The sequence below is a fragment of the Erpetoichthys calabaricus genome, chromosome 1 (genome assembly GCF_900747795.2).
Source record: "Erpetoichthys calabaricus chromosome 1, fErpCal1.3, whole genome shotgun sequence".
NCBI lineage: Eukaryota > Metazoa > Chordata > Cladistia > Polypteriformes > Polypteridae > Erpetoichthys > Erpetoichthys calabaricus.
Window position 1 is genome coordinate 214,149,583 of NC_041394.2, and position 19,792 is coordinate 214,169,374.

At 37.1% G+C, this 19,792-nt stretch overlaps 1 protein-coding gene across 7 annotated transcripts in view; it reads right to left on the bottom strand.

Annotated features, from left to right (window-relative positions):
• Positions 1–19,792, bottom strand: part of cax1 (cation/H+ exchanger protein 1) — a 93,801-nt gene that overhangs the window by 66,213 nt on the left and 7,796 nt on the right. For 6 of the 7 annotated variants that reach the window (XR_003717513.2, XR_003717514.2, XM_028811466.2 and 3 more), the window contains exon 2: positions 7,671–7,841. Coding sequence is in view for 5 of the 7 variants with exons in the window: in XM_028811466.2 (XP_028667299.1) it covers positions 7,671–7,841 (171 nt within the window). In the remaining 2 variants the exon portion in view is untranslated. Of the gene's footprint in view, positions 1–7,670; positions 7,842–9,426; positions 9,505–19,792 lie in introns of those variants that run through there. The other variant, XM_028811474.2, reaches the window with a different exon arrangement.

The window sequence follows — 19,792 nt, forward strand, 5'->3', positions numbered from 1 at the left end:
TGTTTCTTTGATTCATCTGCAGCTTCAAAGTTTACAAACATTTTAAGCAACCAGTCTGTTTGTAGTGTTGACTACAAAAATGATAATAATGTAAATAATAAGGTGGTAAATTTTAATGTTACAGTGAGAGCTGCCGCTGACAGTTGCTCCTGAAAAGATAGAAAATCCTCCAGCACTGTTACACCATGGAAGACCCAAAGAGTATCTGATTTAAAGAAAACATGCCTGAGAGCAGAGCGTAAATGGAGAAAAACTAAATTGATTGTCCACTATGAAATAATGAAGGCTAAAACAACAGAATACAACAACATAGTCTGTCTTGAGAGACTGTGTTACTTCTCTAAAATTATAAATAACAATGCTGGTAATCCAAGAGTTTTATTCTCTACTATTGATTGTTTGCTAAACCCAGGTCACTCGATGGAATGCCTCCAAAAAACTTCCAGTGAAACTTGTAAGGCTTCCATTACATTTTTTAATCACAAAATTAATGATTTTAGAAATAATATAGTACATCCCCCCAATACTGATCCTATTAAACCCCGGTATTCCATTTTAAGCGAATTAAATTCTTTCACCAGGATAGATTTACCAGATTTATATAGAATAATTTTTCAACTGAGAGCCTCCACCTGTGCCCTTGACCCAATACCAACATTGATAGTGTTTTTGACATAGTAAATTCATCATTAGATATGGGGGTCTTCCCAGACTGTCTTAGAACTGCTGTTGTTAAACCCCTGCTCAAGAAAAATAATCTTGACTCCACTGTTATTGAAAATTTTAGACCTATTTCTAACCTGCCTTTCTTAAACAAAATCCTAGAAAAGGCAGTCATTACACAGCTAAATGATCACTTGAATAAACATGCTGTTTTTGACAAGTTTTAGAACAAATCACATTACAGACACTGCACTTCTTAAAGTAGTAAATGACTTGTGGGTAAATGCAGACAGAGGCTGTTTATCTGTTCTCATCCTCCTAGATTGGACTGCCACATTTGATACCATTGATCACAATACTCACCTTAGTCAGTAGGTGGGCCTCTCTGCTAATGTCTTAAATTGGTTTGAGTTTTACTTAACAGGTAGAAAATTCTTTGTTAATTGTTGGAATTATACTTCGAAGACACATTATATTCTATACGATGCTCCACAAGGATCTATCCTGGGTCCACTGCTCTTTTTGATCTACATGCTTCCATTAGGTCAGATTATTTCAAGGCATAACGTGAGCAACCACAGCTATGCTGATGACACACAACTATATTTATCAATAGCGCCTGATCACCCTGACTCTCTTGGTTCACTGACCCAATGTCTTACTTGCATTTCTGAGTGGATGAATAGTAATTTTCTCAAACTAAATAAGGAGAAAACAGAAATCTTAGTGATTGACAAAAATGGATATAGTGAGGATATTGGAAATAAACTTGATCCATTAGGCTTAAAAATCCAGATGCAGGTAAAGAATTTAGGGGTAATTATTGACTCTGAGCTAAATTTTAAATCACATAATCAGATCACTAGAACAAAATTTTTTCACTTATGAAATATAATAAAAATAAGATCCCTTATAACTCTGCAAGATGTTGAAAAAAATTAGTTCAATCGATTGCAACTAGTGCAGAATGCAGCTGCCAAAATCTTAACTAAAGAAAATCCGAGCACCTCTCTCCAGTTTTGATGTCACTACACTGTTTACGGTTTACAAAGCCTTAAATAATATTGTTCCATCCTATATTTTGGAATGCCTCTCACCTTACACTCCAAATTGTACCCTTAGATCTTCAAATGAGTGTCTGCTTATAATTCCAAGAACTAAACTTAAAAGAAGTGGTGAGGCAGCCTTCTGCTGTTATGCACCTAAAATCTGGAATAGCTTACTGATAGAAATTTGCCAGGCTAATACAGTGGAACACTTTTAAAAACTTCTAAAAACCCATTATTTTAATATGGTTTTCTTATAGCTTCATTTTAGTGTATTGCTGATATTCTGTATATGCATTTATTATCGTTTTTATCATGGCTCCGCAATCCAAACTAACCCCTACTTTTTCTGCTGTTGTTATTTTTCCAGTTTTACATGGTAGTGATCTCAGCCACCACCACCTGATCACGGCACCATGTAGTCCCTACATTGATGGATTGAAGACCAGATGTCCACATGACCATCATCATCTAATTCTTCCACGTGAAGCCTATAAACCATTAGGACTGATTTAGATCATTTATGTTAGGTAGAATGCCCAGTGGGAGCTAGGCGGTCTCTTGTCCTCGGAACCCCTACAGATTTTGTTTTTTTTTATCTCCAGCCCTCCGGAGTATTTTTTGTTTTGTTTTTTCTGCCCTCCTGGCCATCAGACCTTACTTTATTCTTTGTTACTTAGTATTGCCTAATCTTATTTTTATATTTTTCTTTTTTTTTTTTTGTAAAGCACTTTGAGGCACATAATTTGTAAGAAAACATGTATGTATGTGTATATTAATATATATATATATATATATATATATATATATATGCTGCAATGATTAGTCGACATTATTGATGACATGAACTACAAAAAATCGTTGATGCGGATTTTTTTATTGTCGACGCGTCATAAACAGAACCTTCAATAGAAGCTCCAGTCACAAAGAACCATATTGGTTTTTGAAACTGCAATGCACTACATGAAAGTCTGGTGGCAGTATCGTTTGTTATTGTTTGTCAAGACTGCACACAGTCCTACCAACGAAGAAAAAACATCTGAGGAGAAGAAGAATGTAGAGGAAAATAAACGTGGTTGGAATGGCGAGTCGGATAGAGGCGGGGAAAGGAGATGGAAAAAAACTGAGACAGCAACTTTCTAAAGTGTGGGAGCACTTCACCGAAAAAGAAAAAAAAGTTGAATGCACATTATGCAAAGCGGAGCTTTCTTTTCATGCCAGCACCACCGCGATGCAGGAGCATCTGAAACGCAAGCATCCTGGAGCTGTGATGCCGCCATCTCTTGAGAATTTATGCTGGCGCTGTTAGTTAGTTAGATAGAGTCAGATGAGGAGGTCAGGAGGGGAGGGAGAGCGTGATCGTGACGGAGATAATAGAAGTGAAAAAAGCTAACTTTTACAAGTAACAAATTTACACCTGATCTGTTTGTTTTCAAATAATATTGCATTAGTGTGATGATGTTTTCTGATTGATACTATTCAGATTATACAATGATTTCTTCAAAATGTCACATATATTTGTCTCTTTCTTTTTTTTTCCCCTGGTGCTGCGCGCTGACACCAGAAGGCGTGAGCTTATTCAGTGCTAGCAGGAGCATGCAGGTGGCCGGTTGCTTGTGCTATAACAAGCTTGACCTGGTGGTGATCAAAGCACATGTACTGTGCAAGGCATGTACGGGGTCCACTGAGAAAAGAAGAGCGTTCATGGCTCACCTTGCAGAGGAACATACTTTCCTCTGCATGTCCTGGAGTTCTATGCAGACTGGGCAAGGTCGGGGGGAAAAAAAAAGACGCAGTCACGGATTACAACTGCAAGAAGGTACGCGAATGAATATGAATAATATGAAAAATGTTGCATCTGTGCCACAATATTTTCCAAAATGTACTATAAGGTCATAAAATGAATAATTCTAAATATCATATATACCTATGTCTCTGTTTTTTTGTCAGTGTTGTTTTGACATCAAGGGCCATAAGGTGCATACTATTTCAGCATAAGCAGGAACACTCAATAAAATTGAATAAAAAAAATCAAGTGACAATGAGATACGAAGAAGGCAGATTCACCAGCGTTTGTGTGTCAGCTTTTATCCATCCAGATCAGAGAATTTCCAGTGTGATTGTCTCAAAACACGACTCACATCAACAGTTACTCTCAGTTTCATATAAAAACTAACAACGTCAGATCCCTGGGGGGCGGTAGTATGTATCGTGATCGTGACTGAGAGAATAAAAGTGAAAAAAAAAAAAAAAAACGTTAACTTTTTTTACAGTGGCTGTTACAGACACAAATCAAATGTATGTGTTTATTGTATAATATTAACAACAAGGGTTTTTTTTGGGGGAGTTTTTCATTGTCTTCTTAGAAAGTCAAGGCTGGGGGGCTATCAAGAGGCAGGGCCTGTTAATGCCCACTGTGGCACTTCTTGTGTGATTTTGGGGATATCCTCTTTAATAAAACCCCTGTATGCGTCCAGTGTCCATGTGTCAGGGTGACACTCACAGGTGGACAGACGTGAGCAGATGAGGTAAGACATGCACTAGAGCCCAGAACAGGATGTGCAACCACAGTTCGCAGGCTTCCAAATAGTCAGGCATGAAATAATCATGACTAATCGAAAAAAACAAACAATTAGTCGACTACCAAAATAATCATTAGTTGCAGCCATAATATATATATTTATGTTGTTGTAGAGAGGAGAGGAATTAAGGTCAGTAGGAACAAGACAACAAGATAGAATGCATGTGTGTAAATAAGAGGGAGGTCGGAGGAGTGATTAGAATGCAGGGAGCAGAGTTGGCGAAGGTGGATGAGTTTAAATACCTGGGATCAGCAGTACAAAGTAACAGGGAGTGTGGAAGAGAGGTGAAGAAGAGAGTATAAGCAGGGTGGAGTGGGTGGAGAAGTGTGTCAGAAGTGATTTGTGACAGACAGTATAGAAAAGTATATTTTTAAAGTTGATGATTTGCATATATTCTAAGAGAATCATGAGCATATATGAACATAAGCATAATATCCTAGTGCACATTAAAATTATATATATATATATATATACATATTTAAAGGAGCATTTAAGTTTATTTGTCTGTGCCTCTTTATGAATAATAATAAAGTTACAGATGAGTATACAGTACCAAACCAGTTTTAAACTAGATAGATAGATAGATAGATAGATAGATAGATAGATAGATAGATAGATAGATAGATAGATAGATAGATAGATAGATAGATAGATACTTTATTAATCCCAATGGGAAATTCACAACTATGTAAGAATTAACTGTTAAGGACCTGTACTTTTATTTCAAGTAGTCAAGAGGCACCACGCCAAGCTGTCTGCAGCTTAGCCCTTATCAGTGAAGTTGCGTGCTGCCGCTTAACTGGCACAGCTGTCTATTACGTCAGCCTTAAGAGATGCTAGTGCAACAAGTAAACATTAATTGAATTATTAATTAAACAGTCCAGTTTTCACAGGTGGGTTCTACTGAGTCCAAAATAGTGATGAGAACTAATTAACCAAAGGCCCTCAATCTTTAACAGCTCAGATTTTATAAGGAGTGATTAGGTGATGCTCACCTCCAGGTGACAAATACATCCCTCAAGCCAAAGCGATTTTAATGAAGAAACAGATAGTGATGGGTAAATTGTTTTGAGAAAGTCTATGACGGCAGGATATTGTTATGAGAAAAGACGCTGAACGAGGTCATTATTATTACAAACCCTGTAAAGCACATGATGGGAAATTGTGTGAAGAGGGGATATTTTGTGACAAAGAATTGTAATAAATCTGGAGATCACGGAATGTTTGGGGCTCAAATCACTTGAATTGAGTCTGTATGTGAGCCGTACAATAAAGCCTGATTCTGCTGCCTGTCTTGAGATTCTGAGTGCCTTCTTTGGTGCTGAGGGTGCCCGTGCTGCCTAATCTGCTTCAACAAGTACCAGCAAGAGTGAAAGGGAATTTCTACAGGATGGTAGTGAGACCAGCTATGTTATATGGGTTGGAGACAATGGCATTGGCAAAAAGACAGGAGACAGAGATGGAGGTGGCAGAATTAAAGATGTTAAGATTTGCACTGGGTATGACAAGGATGGACAGGATTAGAAATGAGTACATTAGAGGGTCAGCTCAGGTTGGATGGATTGAAGACAAAGTCAGAATAATGAGATTGCGTTAGTTTAGACATGTGAAGAGGAGAGATGCTGGATATATTGAGAAAAGGATGCTAAACATAGAGCTGCCAGGCAATAGGAAACGAGGAAGGCCTAAGAGGATGTTTTTTTGGATGTGGGAAAAGAAGACATGCAGGTGGTTGTAACAGAGATACAGAGTGCAGTAGGCACTGAAGGTAGGCATAACTATGAACACTACCAGATTTTGTTAGCTTCCTATTCCTGATTTCTCTTTTCGCATAGGTAGATCATTGTACAGTGAGCTGACTTAAGGAAAACAGGCTTTACAAACACAAAAACAGGAGATTCCTTTTTTTTATACTTTTGTAACAAATATCTGTGTAATGTTTCATTACATTAGTAAACACATATAATGCAATCTAATTCTTAGATACAGGGCACACTTCTTTCATTTACAAATACTATAACCTCATGAAATATGTAAAACATGAAATTTCCAAAAATATTTTAAAAATAATAAAAAAAAAAATTGTATGCACACACAAACATTTAAACTGGGCTACTCAGATGTTCACCTCCTCAGTCATTGTCTTCATCATGCCTGTCTTCAGAACACAAACCTCCCTCTAACTCATTAAGTTATTTGTACTTTTCCAAAACAGCAGCCCTAATTAAACACAACATAGTGCAGTTCACTCTGATACTTGAATGCGTTCTCACTCTCCCTCATGCAAATATATAAATCACTAGTTTTTCAATTAAAACACAATTTTTCATTGTTAAAAAAGGAATAAACTTCTGAAAAGTGTTCAGACAGTACGAGTCGTTCCGTTTAACTGTAAACTATGTCCTATATGCAATACAGACATTTTGTCATGTATTTTACACTTAATATAAAGAGCAACACAGGAGCTAAAGAGAATTTATTTTGCATTCCTAGATCAGATATCATCTCTATTAAATGATAAAGAACCAAAATGCTTCTGACTTTGCATATGGAGAAAACAGCTATAATAGAGGATATACAGTGGAATGAGCACTACAAGCTTTTTAACTTGAATTGGATTTAATGTCCAGCAATTGGAAATATGTTAAAAGGGCACAGCTGCACTCAGTCTTTCATGGCATTTAACTTTATTAACATCTTTCAAATAACAGCGAAAGAAAAGATTAATGTCTTTATATGACTGGAATTGCTTGCAACAATTTTTGTAAAATTAAAAATAAATTGTATGGTTGTTTAGCCCAATTTGGACTTTTACTCTCAGTTCAATAACGCCACTTATTGTATGTCCACTTATTGTTCTGCACTCATGGTATTTTAAGCAATATTTGAATTATCATCTATATACTGTAAATAATAGCCCTCTTACAGGGCAGGGTTATGGGATTTTGGATTTTGACAGCAGGGCGATTTTTAACTTGATTGTGCATTCACCTCAGTTTGCTACAAGAGCTGATCATGATACGAAAATGTAATTACTGTAAATATGTCTGAAGCAACTAGTGATGCTGCTTATTGCAATACCAAAATGAAGTAACTCCGTTAAAGTGGGGAATTTAAGAGCAACAATGACACTCCAGTTAAATGATATTGGTTCAAACTAATGTAAATATAAAGTTAGGAAAAAACAATGGGCCTTGATGTATAAATATTCAGAGTCAAAAATTATGTAACGTCTTGAGTGGAAGTATGCAATATGTTCATTTTTACAATAAAATGTAATGTTTATATTTATATTTAATTAGTCAACTAATGTACCCTATATAAATCTCAGTATTCAATGAAAGAAAACAGGAACATGTCAAATTTATTATTTACTCACCTGGTAAGTAGCGAGGAGTGAGCAGGCTGTGATGGTGATGGTGATAGTGAGACCCTGTAGGTGAGTGGGTGTCCATTAGTTCAGGTGGAATATTGAAAGCACAGTGCTTATCACAAAGTGAGCCTCTGCGTTGATGAGTCTCTGCTCTATGCTCAGAGTCTCTGTGGAGATCTGAAAAAGAAAAAAGATAAAAGCAATCAAAAAATGCTATTTCAGAGTTCTTCCTAGATCAAATTCTCACAAACTCCACATTATAAAATCTAAACACCGTTGTTTTATTTGCTTTACTGCAAACCAAAACTCAACATTCTCAGTAACCTTGGTCATATGTACAGCAATAAAAGTTAAGTTTATTCCAAAATTCTGATCTGTACATTATTTCAATCTAGTAAATTCCATTTTAATTAATACATTATAGGTCATATGCTTGAAAAAGCACAAAAAAGAATCTAATAATAATAATAATAATAATTCTTTGCATTTATATAGCACTTTTCTCACTTCTCAAAGCACTCAGCAATTGCAGGTTAAGGGCCTTGCTCAAGGGCCTTTTGGCATTGTACGGGATTCAAACCGGTAACCTTTCGATTACCAGTGCAGATCCCTAGCCTCAGAGCCACCACTCCACCTGATAATCTGGACCAGCGGTTCTCAAACTTTAGAATTTCTTGTGTGGCGGTCCCTTTAAAAATTGTTCCATGGCTCGCGGACCCTTTTATTAAAAATTTAAAAATCAATATTATTTCAAGAAAATTGGGGGCGCCAAATACTTTGCACAAGTGTGTCACATACCCACTGCGCGGCACTGCATAGGTACAAGCTGCTGTGAATAAAACATTTTTTGACAAACAATTATTTATTCAGAAAATATTACGTACATCTTAGTTATTAAATTTAAGTTAAAATTTTAATGGGATGGATGCATCTGCTTTGCCTTAACCATTTGCGTTGAGCGGGCAATTTCACCACTTAAAAACACAAAAAATGTAAAATATGTTTGTTGATTATCTGTATCCACCTTTAGCGCTCTTATTTGCTTCTAAAATATACAAAAACTGTTCGCGAGTGTTTTGATTCTATCAAAGAATCGATAATTTTTAATTATGATAAAAATAAGAAGGGCTAGTTTGTGCTGAGCAATAACGGTGGGAAAACAATGCGGTGGAAGTGAATAACGGAACAGCGGATTAGTGGTCGGGTCTAGGTGGTGGGGGTAACGACGGAGCTCAGTCACTTACTTCCCCTAGATGGTAAAGGTTAATAATTGTAAAAATATAAATAGTATAAATATGCAATCATTTCTAGGGGACCGCGAACCCCAGTTTGAGAACTGCTGATCTAGACAGTTCAAAAATATACTTATCATTTAGAAGCAAAATCTGGAGTACAGAAATGTATACATTGTGATAAACAGATACATGTCTAACAAGAAAAAAATCTGTAAAGGATGTGCCACTCCATTTTTATACCCTAAAAAACTTTTTTTGAAATTTGGTATTTCACAGAAATAAACACTTATCAAATATTTAAATAAATGCTACACATGTCAAAGGTGAATTGTGCAAGTAGGTGAATTTGGTACAGTACAAAACCTGAAATAGCAGAAGCAGCCAGTTTTACTTTCAAGCTTTAAGCATGTTCTATAAATTAATTAATTGCAACTTAAAAATTATCTGCAAAAAAATTACTTTTGAAAATCAATTCCTCATTTATTTATAAGATCAGACCCAAGAAAGACAAAAACCCCTTTACTTACTTTTATATTGCTGAAGTCTGATTTTAGTCCTTCATGGCTGAATTCTTATCAAGAATGCATAACTGAAAACCATGCTGGTCACAAGATGATGCACTCTATTTCCCTTTCCTACTGAATATATTATTGGCCTTTAAAACCACAGAGTACATCGCAAACACTAAAGCGGATGTCTGATATAGAAAAAAAATAGACTACTCCGGAATGATTTAATCTCAAAACTGATGCAGAATAAAACATTCATTAAAAATTAAACAGCATTTAATGACATTATTCATTGTTTTAACAAGGTGTAAAACAGGTTGTATGTTGTAAAATATGATCTGTTATGTTATTAATCTGCCACAATCCCATTGTTTTTATTTTATTACTATATTATTATCCAGTTTAAGAAAGACTAAGCATAAAATGGAACTGTTGTCCCCTGTAGCATTAACCAAATAATCAATGCAAACTTATTTATTTTTTCAAAAATTGTACAACCAAATAAAATATTCCCCAAATAAAGTTGGGATGTTATTACTTGATAACTATTGTCACAATAGTTATATAGAAAATCTCACTTTAAAGGTGTAATACAGTGAAAATGTACAGTTTTAAAGTTAATGGAAATTATGGAAATGAAGGATCTGTTATTACAACTACAATCTGATTTGCAATTTAAAAAGTATTCATAATTCTGTATACATAATAATAGTTAATTTCCTTTAATCTCCCTCCTCTTCACCTGCTACGTGCTTCCAAAGGATAACATGCACAAAACAGATTTCAAATTCTCATGTGAAGTGCACAGCCATTTACAAAGTGCTTAATGCTTTCTAAAAACAAGGATTAACACATACTACAAGTGGAATTATAAAGGAAGCAGTTTAGCCTGAAGTTTTATTTGGGAATAGTTGAGAATGTTTATATAATTTATAACATTATGTGGAAAAATGGATCTTTAAAAAGTACAGATCTGTTTGTTTATTAGGTAATTCTATCTGCAAAATTGCAGTTTATTATTAGTCATGAATTGAGATGCCATTTTTTTTTTTGTCTTTAAATACATGATTTATGACTTTTTAGCATAAAACACAGTATGCCAAAAATAAAAATGCTAAATTTTGAAAGAAAAAAATTTCTTGAAATGTTAATATTTCAGAGCAACTATTTAGAAAAACATTCCATGGGACCAAAAAGATAATTGGGTACAATATAGTTCGACAAGTGATCTGGAAATGCCTACACATTGCTCATTTCTATCTTTATTACCTTTACCAATTTCATGTAATGTTAAAATACACTCCAGAAACATCCATGCCAAACAGATTGCAGCACTCTAAATTTAGGAACTGAAGACAAACTGTCACAATAAAAACATGATGCATGTCAGTGAATGCAGCCACATACAATATGGTCAGCAAAAATGTTTACTTGCAAGCTACAGATAAAAGGACTAAATATGCAAAATTCTACTGAGTGCGCTTCCAAGTGTACCACAAAGAGGGGGAAAGAAAAAAAAATTGAGTGGTAAACCAGCATTTATATTTTCAAAAACACTTAATCCAGTTTGAGGTTGCAACACAGCCATAACCACTGTAGCTAATCCAAGCAACCAGAAAGTGTTTTGTTTAAAATATGAAAGAAAGAAATTACTACGGTAACTAAAACTTGAAATACACAAAAATGTTTGGTCCTAGCATTTATGAAAATTAACAAAATATGATGAAAATGCTAAAAAAAATCATTATCATTAGAGATAAGCTGCATGTAAATTGGTTCTTCAAGCAGGAATACTGTATAATGTGTTTGCTGTTCTCAATTTGCCACAATTACAGAAAAAAAAAATCACATCAAATTTAAACTCTGTTCCCTATATAAAGACATGTCACTTGTACATGGTTTGACTATGCCATGAATGCAGGGCCCCACTTAAAAGAAAAGAAAAAAAAAAAACATGAATCTTAGCTCAAGTTAAATTTCACTGCATTGTCACAGGAATGTATGCGAGTTTCATGTGAAGATTTTAACTGTATTAACTTTAAAATTCTGATAGCAATGCTACCGTTTCAAATAACTAAAAAATTGTGATGGTCCGATGAGTGGGCCAAAGATCTAAACTGGCTCATTTTGAGCTTTTTTTGTGCTATATAAAATGTTTTGTTGAAATGCTCCTTTGTGCAGTATATTACACTACTTGAAGGATATACATACTGCAGCCAAAACTTCTTGTAAACAGACAGTGGATAGTCAGACTTTAGGAGAGAGTGATGTCAGCAATACTGGCTTTTATAGTAAAGGAAGCAGAGCAATAAACTGAGAAAATGAAATCTGAGGAGTCATCCTGTGCATGTAGAGGAGCGGAAGATGTATGTGTCATCCAACTGTGCTTGGAATGGAAAAAAAGAGGTGCGTTTTTGGCAGAAATTAAAAGAGAAATTTCTTTAATGAGTTCAGACCTTTTCATTGTGTTCTTTAATTAAAACAGACACTCTTTCTCAGAGTGTGGATAGTGAGAGAGCTTGTGTTTAGTACAGCAGCTCACATTTTTAGAAAAAGAATATATAATGATGAATTCACCCTCACTTTATCGGTTTTATGTGTAAATTTGTGAAGTGTGAAAGTCATATAAATATTGATAAACATCTTATGAACATTTTATTAAAACCATGGCTTGCAATTATAACAGTTATTTAATTTTCTTTAATGTTGTATGTAATCCATATGCATTATGGATAAATATTTTATGTACATGTTTCATGAGTTTAAGAAGCATTTTAAAGAGATTTTATTTATTTTAGTAATTTCATGGCCACTGAACAATAAGCTTACAGAATTTCATTTTGTTATTAAAAATTAATAGGTAATGCCTCTGGCCTGCATATGCATCAGTATTGGTTGAACTTGCATTGATATTGCAATGCTGCAACTCTTCCAAGCTTGAAAATTTATTATGTTATTTTTCTAGCGTGAAACACCTCATGTTTGAAAAGGCATTCCCCTTAACTGATATGTATAATGACAGTAATGAATTGGGGGTTAACAGTTGTCACGCATGTACGTCTGAGGATCTCCTTGCTGGCTCATTCGAGGTAAACAGTAATCCACCAGGGCAAGAGGGGGCGCCGTCACTAACTCTGTTTCCTTTTCTCTCCACAGCTCCCAGAAACCTCCCAATGAGGGAAATTAGCTCCGCCCCTTCCAGTCCTCCCATTATAAAAAGACCAGGGGCCTCATGTATAACGCCGTGCATAGAATTCACACTATAACATGGCGTAAGCACAAATGTGGAAATGTTCGTACGCACAAAAAAATCCAGATGCAAAAACTGCTACATAAATCTTGGTCAGCGTGAAAAGTAACGCACATGCACACGCCTGCTGTCCCGCCCCAACTCTTCCTAGAATTACGCCTCTCTGAATATGCAGATCAATATAAATAGCCCTTAAGCTCAGCGTTCTGTGAAAAGACAATGGGAAAAGCACGGGGGGGAAATAGAAGAACTTTAGCGAATATCAAGTGGAGGCAAGGAAAAACCTTGGTATAAACAACAAAAAGGAAATTGATCGAGTGAAATAGAGTGTCGGAGGAACTCAAAAGCTCAAGTTCACAAGTCGCACAGTGCCTGAAATAAAAAAAGAAGTTGTCAGATATTAAAGTCACTGTGAAAAGGTGAGTTGTGGCCCACCGTCTGAGTGTCATATGAAAGCTTATTAGGGTACAGAGAAAAAAAATAGGCACACAGTGGGGAAAAAAGCACGAAATGTCAACTTTCATCTCGAAATTTCCACTTTAATCACGGAGTTTATTTTGTCATTAAAGTAGAACATCATAAACATCTTAAAATCATTTAATTTACTAGTTTCTCAAATCCCATCGTAACTAAAGTAGCACGTTAAATGCTTTGTTTTGTATTTGATTTTCTATGTGCTCTGTGTGTGTGTATCACTACATGCTTCTTAAAGGAACACTGAAATGGCATGGATCGTGGACTATCTTAAAAACAGACCTCAGTATGTGCGTCTTGGGAACTGCACGTCTGACATTGTGGTCAGCAACACAGGAGCGCCACAGGGGACTGTACTTTCTCCGGTCCTGTTCAACTCGGAGTCCTGCCATGTGCAAAAGTTCGCTGATGACACTGCTATCATGGGCTGCATTAGGAATGGGCTGGAGGAGGAGTATAGGGACCTAATCAATGACTTTGTTAAATGGTGCGACTCAAACCACCTACACCTGAACACCAGCAAAACCAAGGAGCTGGTGGTGGATTTTAGGAGGCCCAGACCCCTCATAGACCCAGTGATCATGAAAGGTGACTGTGTGCAGATGGTGCAGACCTATAAATGCCTGGGAGTGCAGCTGGATAATAAATTAGACTGGACTGCCAATACTGATGCGCTGTGCAAGAAAGGACAGAGCCGGTTATACTACCTTAGAAGGCTGGCGTCCTTCAACATCTGCAATAAGATGCTGCAGATGTTCTATCAGACAGTTGTGGCGAGCGCCCTCTTCTACGCAGTGGTGTGCTGGGGAGGCAGAATTAAGAGGAAAGACGCCTCACGCCTGGACAAACTGGTGAGGAAGGCAGGCTCTATTGTTGGCATGGAGCTGGACAGTTTGACATCTGTGGCAGAGCGAAGGGCACTCAGCAGGCTCCTATTAATTATGGAGAATCCACTGCATCCACTTAATAGTATCATCTCCAGACAGAAGAGCAGCTTCAACGACAGACTGCTGTCACTGTCCTGCTCCACTGACAGATTGAGGAGATCGTTCCTCCCCCAAACTATGCGACTCTTTAATTCCACCCAGAGGGGTAAACGTTAACATTTAACATTATACATAGTTATTGTCTGTTTTTCACCTGCATTATTATCATTCTTTAATTTAATATTATTTATTGTATCAGTATGCTGCTGCTGAAGAATGTGAATTTCCCATTGGGATTAATAAAGTATCTATCTATCTGAAATATCTTCGTAGTACATGTTAATTATTCTATCCATCCAGTGTCGCGCCAGTCCCAGCAAGAATACAGCACGAGGCAGGAACAATCCATGAACAGAGCGCCAGCTCCTTGCTAGCGCTGCGGCACCGTGTCCTCACATGTTTATTTATTAACAATATAGATTATTTAAATTAAGTTAAAGTTTTATCTGTATAATATAATAAACATTTTGCTGCCTTTCATCTTAAAAATGATATCATCATCATATGTAAATACACGCTTTATAAAGTGGCTCAGGTTGTGCAATATTATAACTGTATCGCAAGTTTACAGTGAGGTAATTGTAATTATAAGTACAAACAGTTCTACAAGGAGCACTTGATGGACTGATTGAGTGCAATTATAGTTCTTGGGATGAAACCATTTCTGAACTGCGAGGTCAGTACAGGAAAGGCTCTGAAGCATTTGCCATATGAGAGCAGTTCAATAGACAGCATGGCTGAGGCAGCGTGTGCTTGATGCTGTATACCGATAATTCTCTTTCCAATCAGCTGCTGTACAGCTGTGATTCTCCACTCAGATACAGTGATATAAATACTCCGAGTGGTGCAGTGAGAGTAATATGGAAAAAGATGATCCGCTGTGGCAACCCCTAACGGGAGCAGCTGAAAGGAGAAGAAGAAGGTGCAATGAGAGTAACAATGCTAAAGCAGCTATTGTATTTAGAATAGTTTGGCCATTCTGTGGACCATTATATTGTTACAGGTTAATTACAATCAGATGCATTAAACTAATAAACAATATGCGGTTAATTTCAGTGTATTTATAAAGCCACGTCAGGGATGTTGATCTAAAAAAGAAAGGGTAACCACACAGGAACAGTAGAACTGCTTTGACGCTGGGTACCGCCAGTTTGCAAAAGCGAGCGGAGAACTTGTGTACGCCAGGGTTGGAGCTACTGTGAAAATGTGCGTGGCTTTACGCCAAGTTTAGGTTTTATACATCGCAATTTGAACGTGGAAACATTCGTACGCAACATTTATACATAAGACACCAAGTGCCTCCACTAACTTATCTTTTGATGAGACCAGTTCCAATGAGTGAAAGATGTAGGAAAGCCTTCCTTTCCCTGAAAAGGGAAAGGCTGTTCAAAGTGAACAAAGTTCAAACATGAAATCCAAAGAGTTGTTAAGAACATGGCAAAAAGGCGAAATAAATGTAATAAATCACAAAGCATGGAAAGAATCACAATAAATACTGACCAATTACCAAGTGTTAGAGTTAGAGCTGAAGTTATTTTCTGTTTTGTAGCCTTGTGCAGCCTTATGTTAAGCATTACCATAAGGCACCTGTTAAAGTTTACCGAGAAGTTTGAGAGAATTAAAAGGGATTATCCGGCTGGTGTCCAAAATATTTGTGATTTATTCCCACTCTGTTTGAACCTGTGTTCAACCAGCTCACACAGTGCACATGCAAATCTATTGATATGTGCTTTAAAAAGCTAAACTCTGCATTGTCCCCGGGACTGACAACAATGTACAATTTTTTTTTATTTTTTTATTTATTTATTTTTTTTATTTTGTGCCCATGCCGCAGCCTACTGCATTGTTCCCAGGAAAGGATGTTACATTGCCTCCCACTGAATCCCCAGGAGGGAGCGTTCTGCCTAAAATAGTGCATCTTTCATTGCCATAGTGCAAAGAGATGCTGTCGCTTCTGGAAGAAGCCCAAGACTCTAATGTACTTAAACTGGAGAAAGGAGAGTTCTCACTCCTCAGACTCCCCTCTCTGCTTAGATGTATCAGACCGTTTGCCCATGCCAGGTAATGGTCTGCCAGATTCTTCAGCCCTGTTGGATCTATCATGAGGAGAACCTTCCAAGTTGTAGCCTGCAACCAATGGAGAGGGCACATCCAAGCCAGTGCCTGTGTGACCCCAGGAGGGGACACATCAAAGTTAAAGTCAAGGACTTCAGAGACATTACGGGCAAGTATAAAAAAAATAAAAAAACTCACCTTTTAGATTATATGTTTCAGTCCTGTCACCCTTGCGAGTAGGTGCCCATTTGCTAGTCTCATCTGCCCTGACAAGACCACCAGAAACCTCCTCCTCTTCAAATTCCCATGGGGGAGTACTATCATTTTTGGACTTTAGGAATGGGGCATAGGTGTCTGGAAGTCACCTCTTGAGGAGTGGGGGTTATGTTGTATTTCATCCTGAAATATTTGTTTATGTCCTTTTTGCTAATTTTGAGTCACTTATTTATGTTAGTTTCTTTTCTTGTTAATTATTAGCTTTATTCCTGATGTATGTGCTATGTTCCTTGTGTTTTGTGGGTGGTTTGCCAAGAGGTGGGGCCACCTGCCCATCACCACAAGGGACTGCCCACAGCCCTATAAAGGTGGGGGCAACCCACAGTTCCTTGTTGTTCATTTCAAGTGTGCTTGGTAGTTGGTCAGTGTTTATTGTAATAAATCACAAAGCATGGAATGAATCACATTTTTTTCACCTTGTTTCCATGTTCTTGACAACTCTTTGGATTTCATGTTTGAACTTTGTTCACTTTGAACAGCCTTTTCCTTTTCAGGCAATTCCTTTTTGCCTTTTATACTCCATGGAGCTTCTAGCTACTAGGAATAGTCTGGTTGATGACAGGCAACAGACAGCTCGGAAAAAACGGCTATTTGGGGCAGTTAGGGTTAGCAACCCGACCCACATCTTCTGTGAAGAAATCAAAGGAAGTTACCAATCAACTCACTGAGACATAAGCCTAAGGCTTCCTTTTGAGCACCACAACAGGACAGACCTATCAATGATGAATTCTGGCAACAAATTTAGGACTATGAGTGTACAACGCACGTGCAGGAAAATCTGAAAGAGGGGCTAGGCCTGGATACAGCCCATAGTGCCCAGAACATCCAATCTGAACACTACCAGGTGAAATGGCCCCAGTAAAATAAAGAGTGACTCCACTTTGATGAGGATGTTAATGAGGAAGCGCAATGCCTGAATCAAATTTGTCAGGAAAGCCTGCTCCACCACAGGGCAAACCCTGGACACAAAGGAAGCAGTTGTGGAAAAGAGGATGGTGGCAAAATTGGATGCCATCATGAAAAATTCTCCTCATCCACTCCAGGAACCTCTATCTAAGAGCACTTTTAGATAGATAGATATTTTAGCCGCATGCTTATTCCACACGCTCTGCTAAGAAGCGCCTCTGGTGATCTTTTCTGCCCATTGCTATTAGACAATTCAATGCTTCCTCCTGATGTACTATTTAGGATCATTTTGAATTTTCTGAACAATATACATTTACTTATTTTTAAATTTTCCCTTTAGGATTAATACAGTTTATCTAATCTAACTTATTCCTCAATTTAAGTCAATATGGACTATATTATTATCTTCATAAGCATCAATAATTACACACTTGTGCTCACAGCACCTGCAGTGCATGCCTTGAGAGAGTGACAAACGTTAGATGTCTATATGTTTTGCAAGCATATAAAAAAAAAACAACATCATTTAACCTGTTTCAATGATAAATCAAAACATGTTCATGTAAAAACCCAATAATTAAAACACGTGTGATATCGATACAATAGTTATCAATAATCAGTCATCTTTGCTGTCCACATACCAATATAGTTATCAGGAGGGAGCCTGGAGTAGATGGTATGGAAATATATCTACATGAACATTGACTGGGTATTTTTATACAGTATAATGGATAATGGATACACACTGGATAACTGGAATATAGTATGTATATAAATGAGAAAGTATAATATGATTAAGCATTTAACTAAACACTTGTTTTTCTTAGTGATTCTGCACCTTATAAGACATTATTATTTTTAAATTATATTGTAACCTCACCAATATAATTTAAGCACCATTAAGCACTGAATTGCACTGTGCCTTAAACAGTTAAAACACTGGATGCACTGATATGCAATGAGTCTTACTCCACCTATAAACTGACACTCTGAAAGCTGATGCCAAAGACTGGGTGGAAGATTAACAATAAGGGGGCATGGTTTGAAAGTTTAGAAAACAAAGAAGGCAAAATACCGAAAGGTGTTGGCTATTAGTATAATTAATAAGAGGGATGGATGGGCATAACCGAATGAGGAGTGAGCTTGACTACAGGGTGATCGGACTAAGGTGGCAATGTGCCATTAGGTGTTGTCCATTAGCTTAAGCAGAAGTGTCAAGGTATCTTGTCTATGTTAAGCTGGATAGATATATAAAAAGTCTGAGCCCAGGAATAGCAACTCACTTTGATGACAGAGCATGGCCGTTATTATCTTTTAATAAAAAGTCTAAAAACTGGAATCTGAAGGCCTTTGGACTCAGTTGGGATATTATTGGTTTGGAATTTTATTCCACGAGAATGGGAATGTGCGGTTAAGTGTACAGGGCCATGGCCTGAGCTTTGGAAGACAAAGCCCTGTTGCTTGAAGTTCTTGATCTAGGCTATCTATGATTTTTGCCAAGTTCTTCTGTCTTGTTCTTTTGGGGGATTCTGGAGACCCCAGCATGTCTGCTGTGCCTAGAAAAAGGCAGCCTGGAATATTCTTGAGTTGCTGTAAGATGGCATTGAGGGAAGGGAGGTATTGGTGGTAGCATAATCTGATATTGACAGCTACAGCTGACACCATCCTCAGTTCCATCACTCAGAATAAGTGAATTCAACAGCTCACAATGGCAAGTCAGTGCACATCACTGCATAGAGTAGATCCAAATACTTTTTTTTGCCCAAGTGCAGGTTGATCTTTGAGTGCCATGTCAGTATATGAGATGGAGGAGCGTGCCCTATGCATGCATAATAATTAGCCACATACAGATAAAAAACAAACTCTGAATTAGGCTGACACCCATCCCCCGAACACAGAAGACTCTATGAAATAATAATAACGAAATGTTTATTACTATTTACAACATGTTTCTATCTTTTTGATAGAATAAAAAGTGCAAATTATCAGCACAGCCAGTTTGGAGAGCCTTCAGTGGGACTTCAATAAATAGAAAAAGCCAGTGGCTTCAGTCATGACACGGCACTTTGAATTTTCTGCCTTTAGAAGACCCACATATTTTTTCTGACTTTTGACTAGTATTTCTCCATTTCCGGTTTGTTTTGAAGAAATCTATGATTGTGTGTCTCTGACTGCGTATTTTCTTCTTTGATATCTTGGAGACACGGTAGTGCAGTGATTGGCACTGCTGCCGCACATTTCAGGTCACTTCTTTGGCCACAATAATCAGTCCAGTATAGTTGGCAGACATTTCCCTAGTCCTCAGGGACACTTTAAAGATGACTGCACCATTATAATCCCATCAAATCTAGTTCAATTAGTCCCTCGCTATTGACTTTAATGCAATTTGCCAAGTTTGGTGAATATATTAAAAGTCAGCATTACTTCAAAAGTTAAT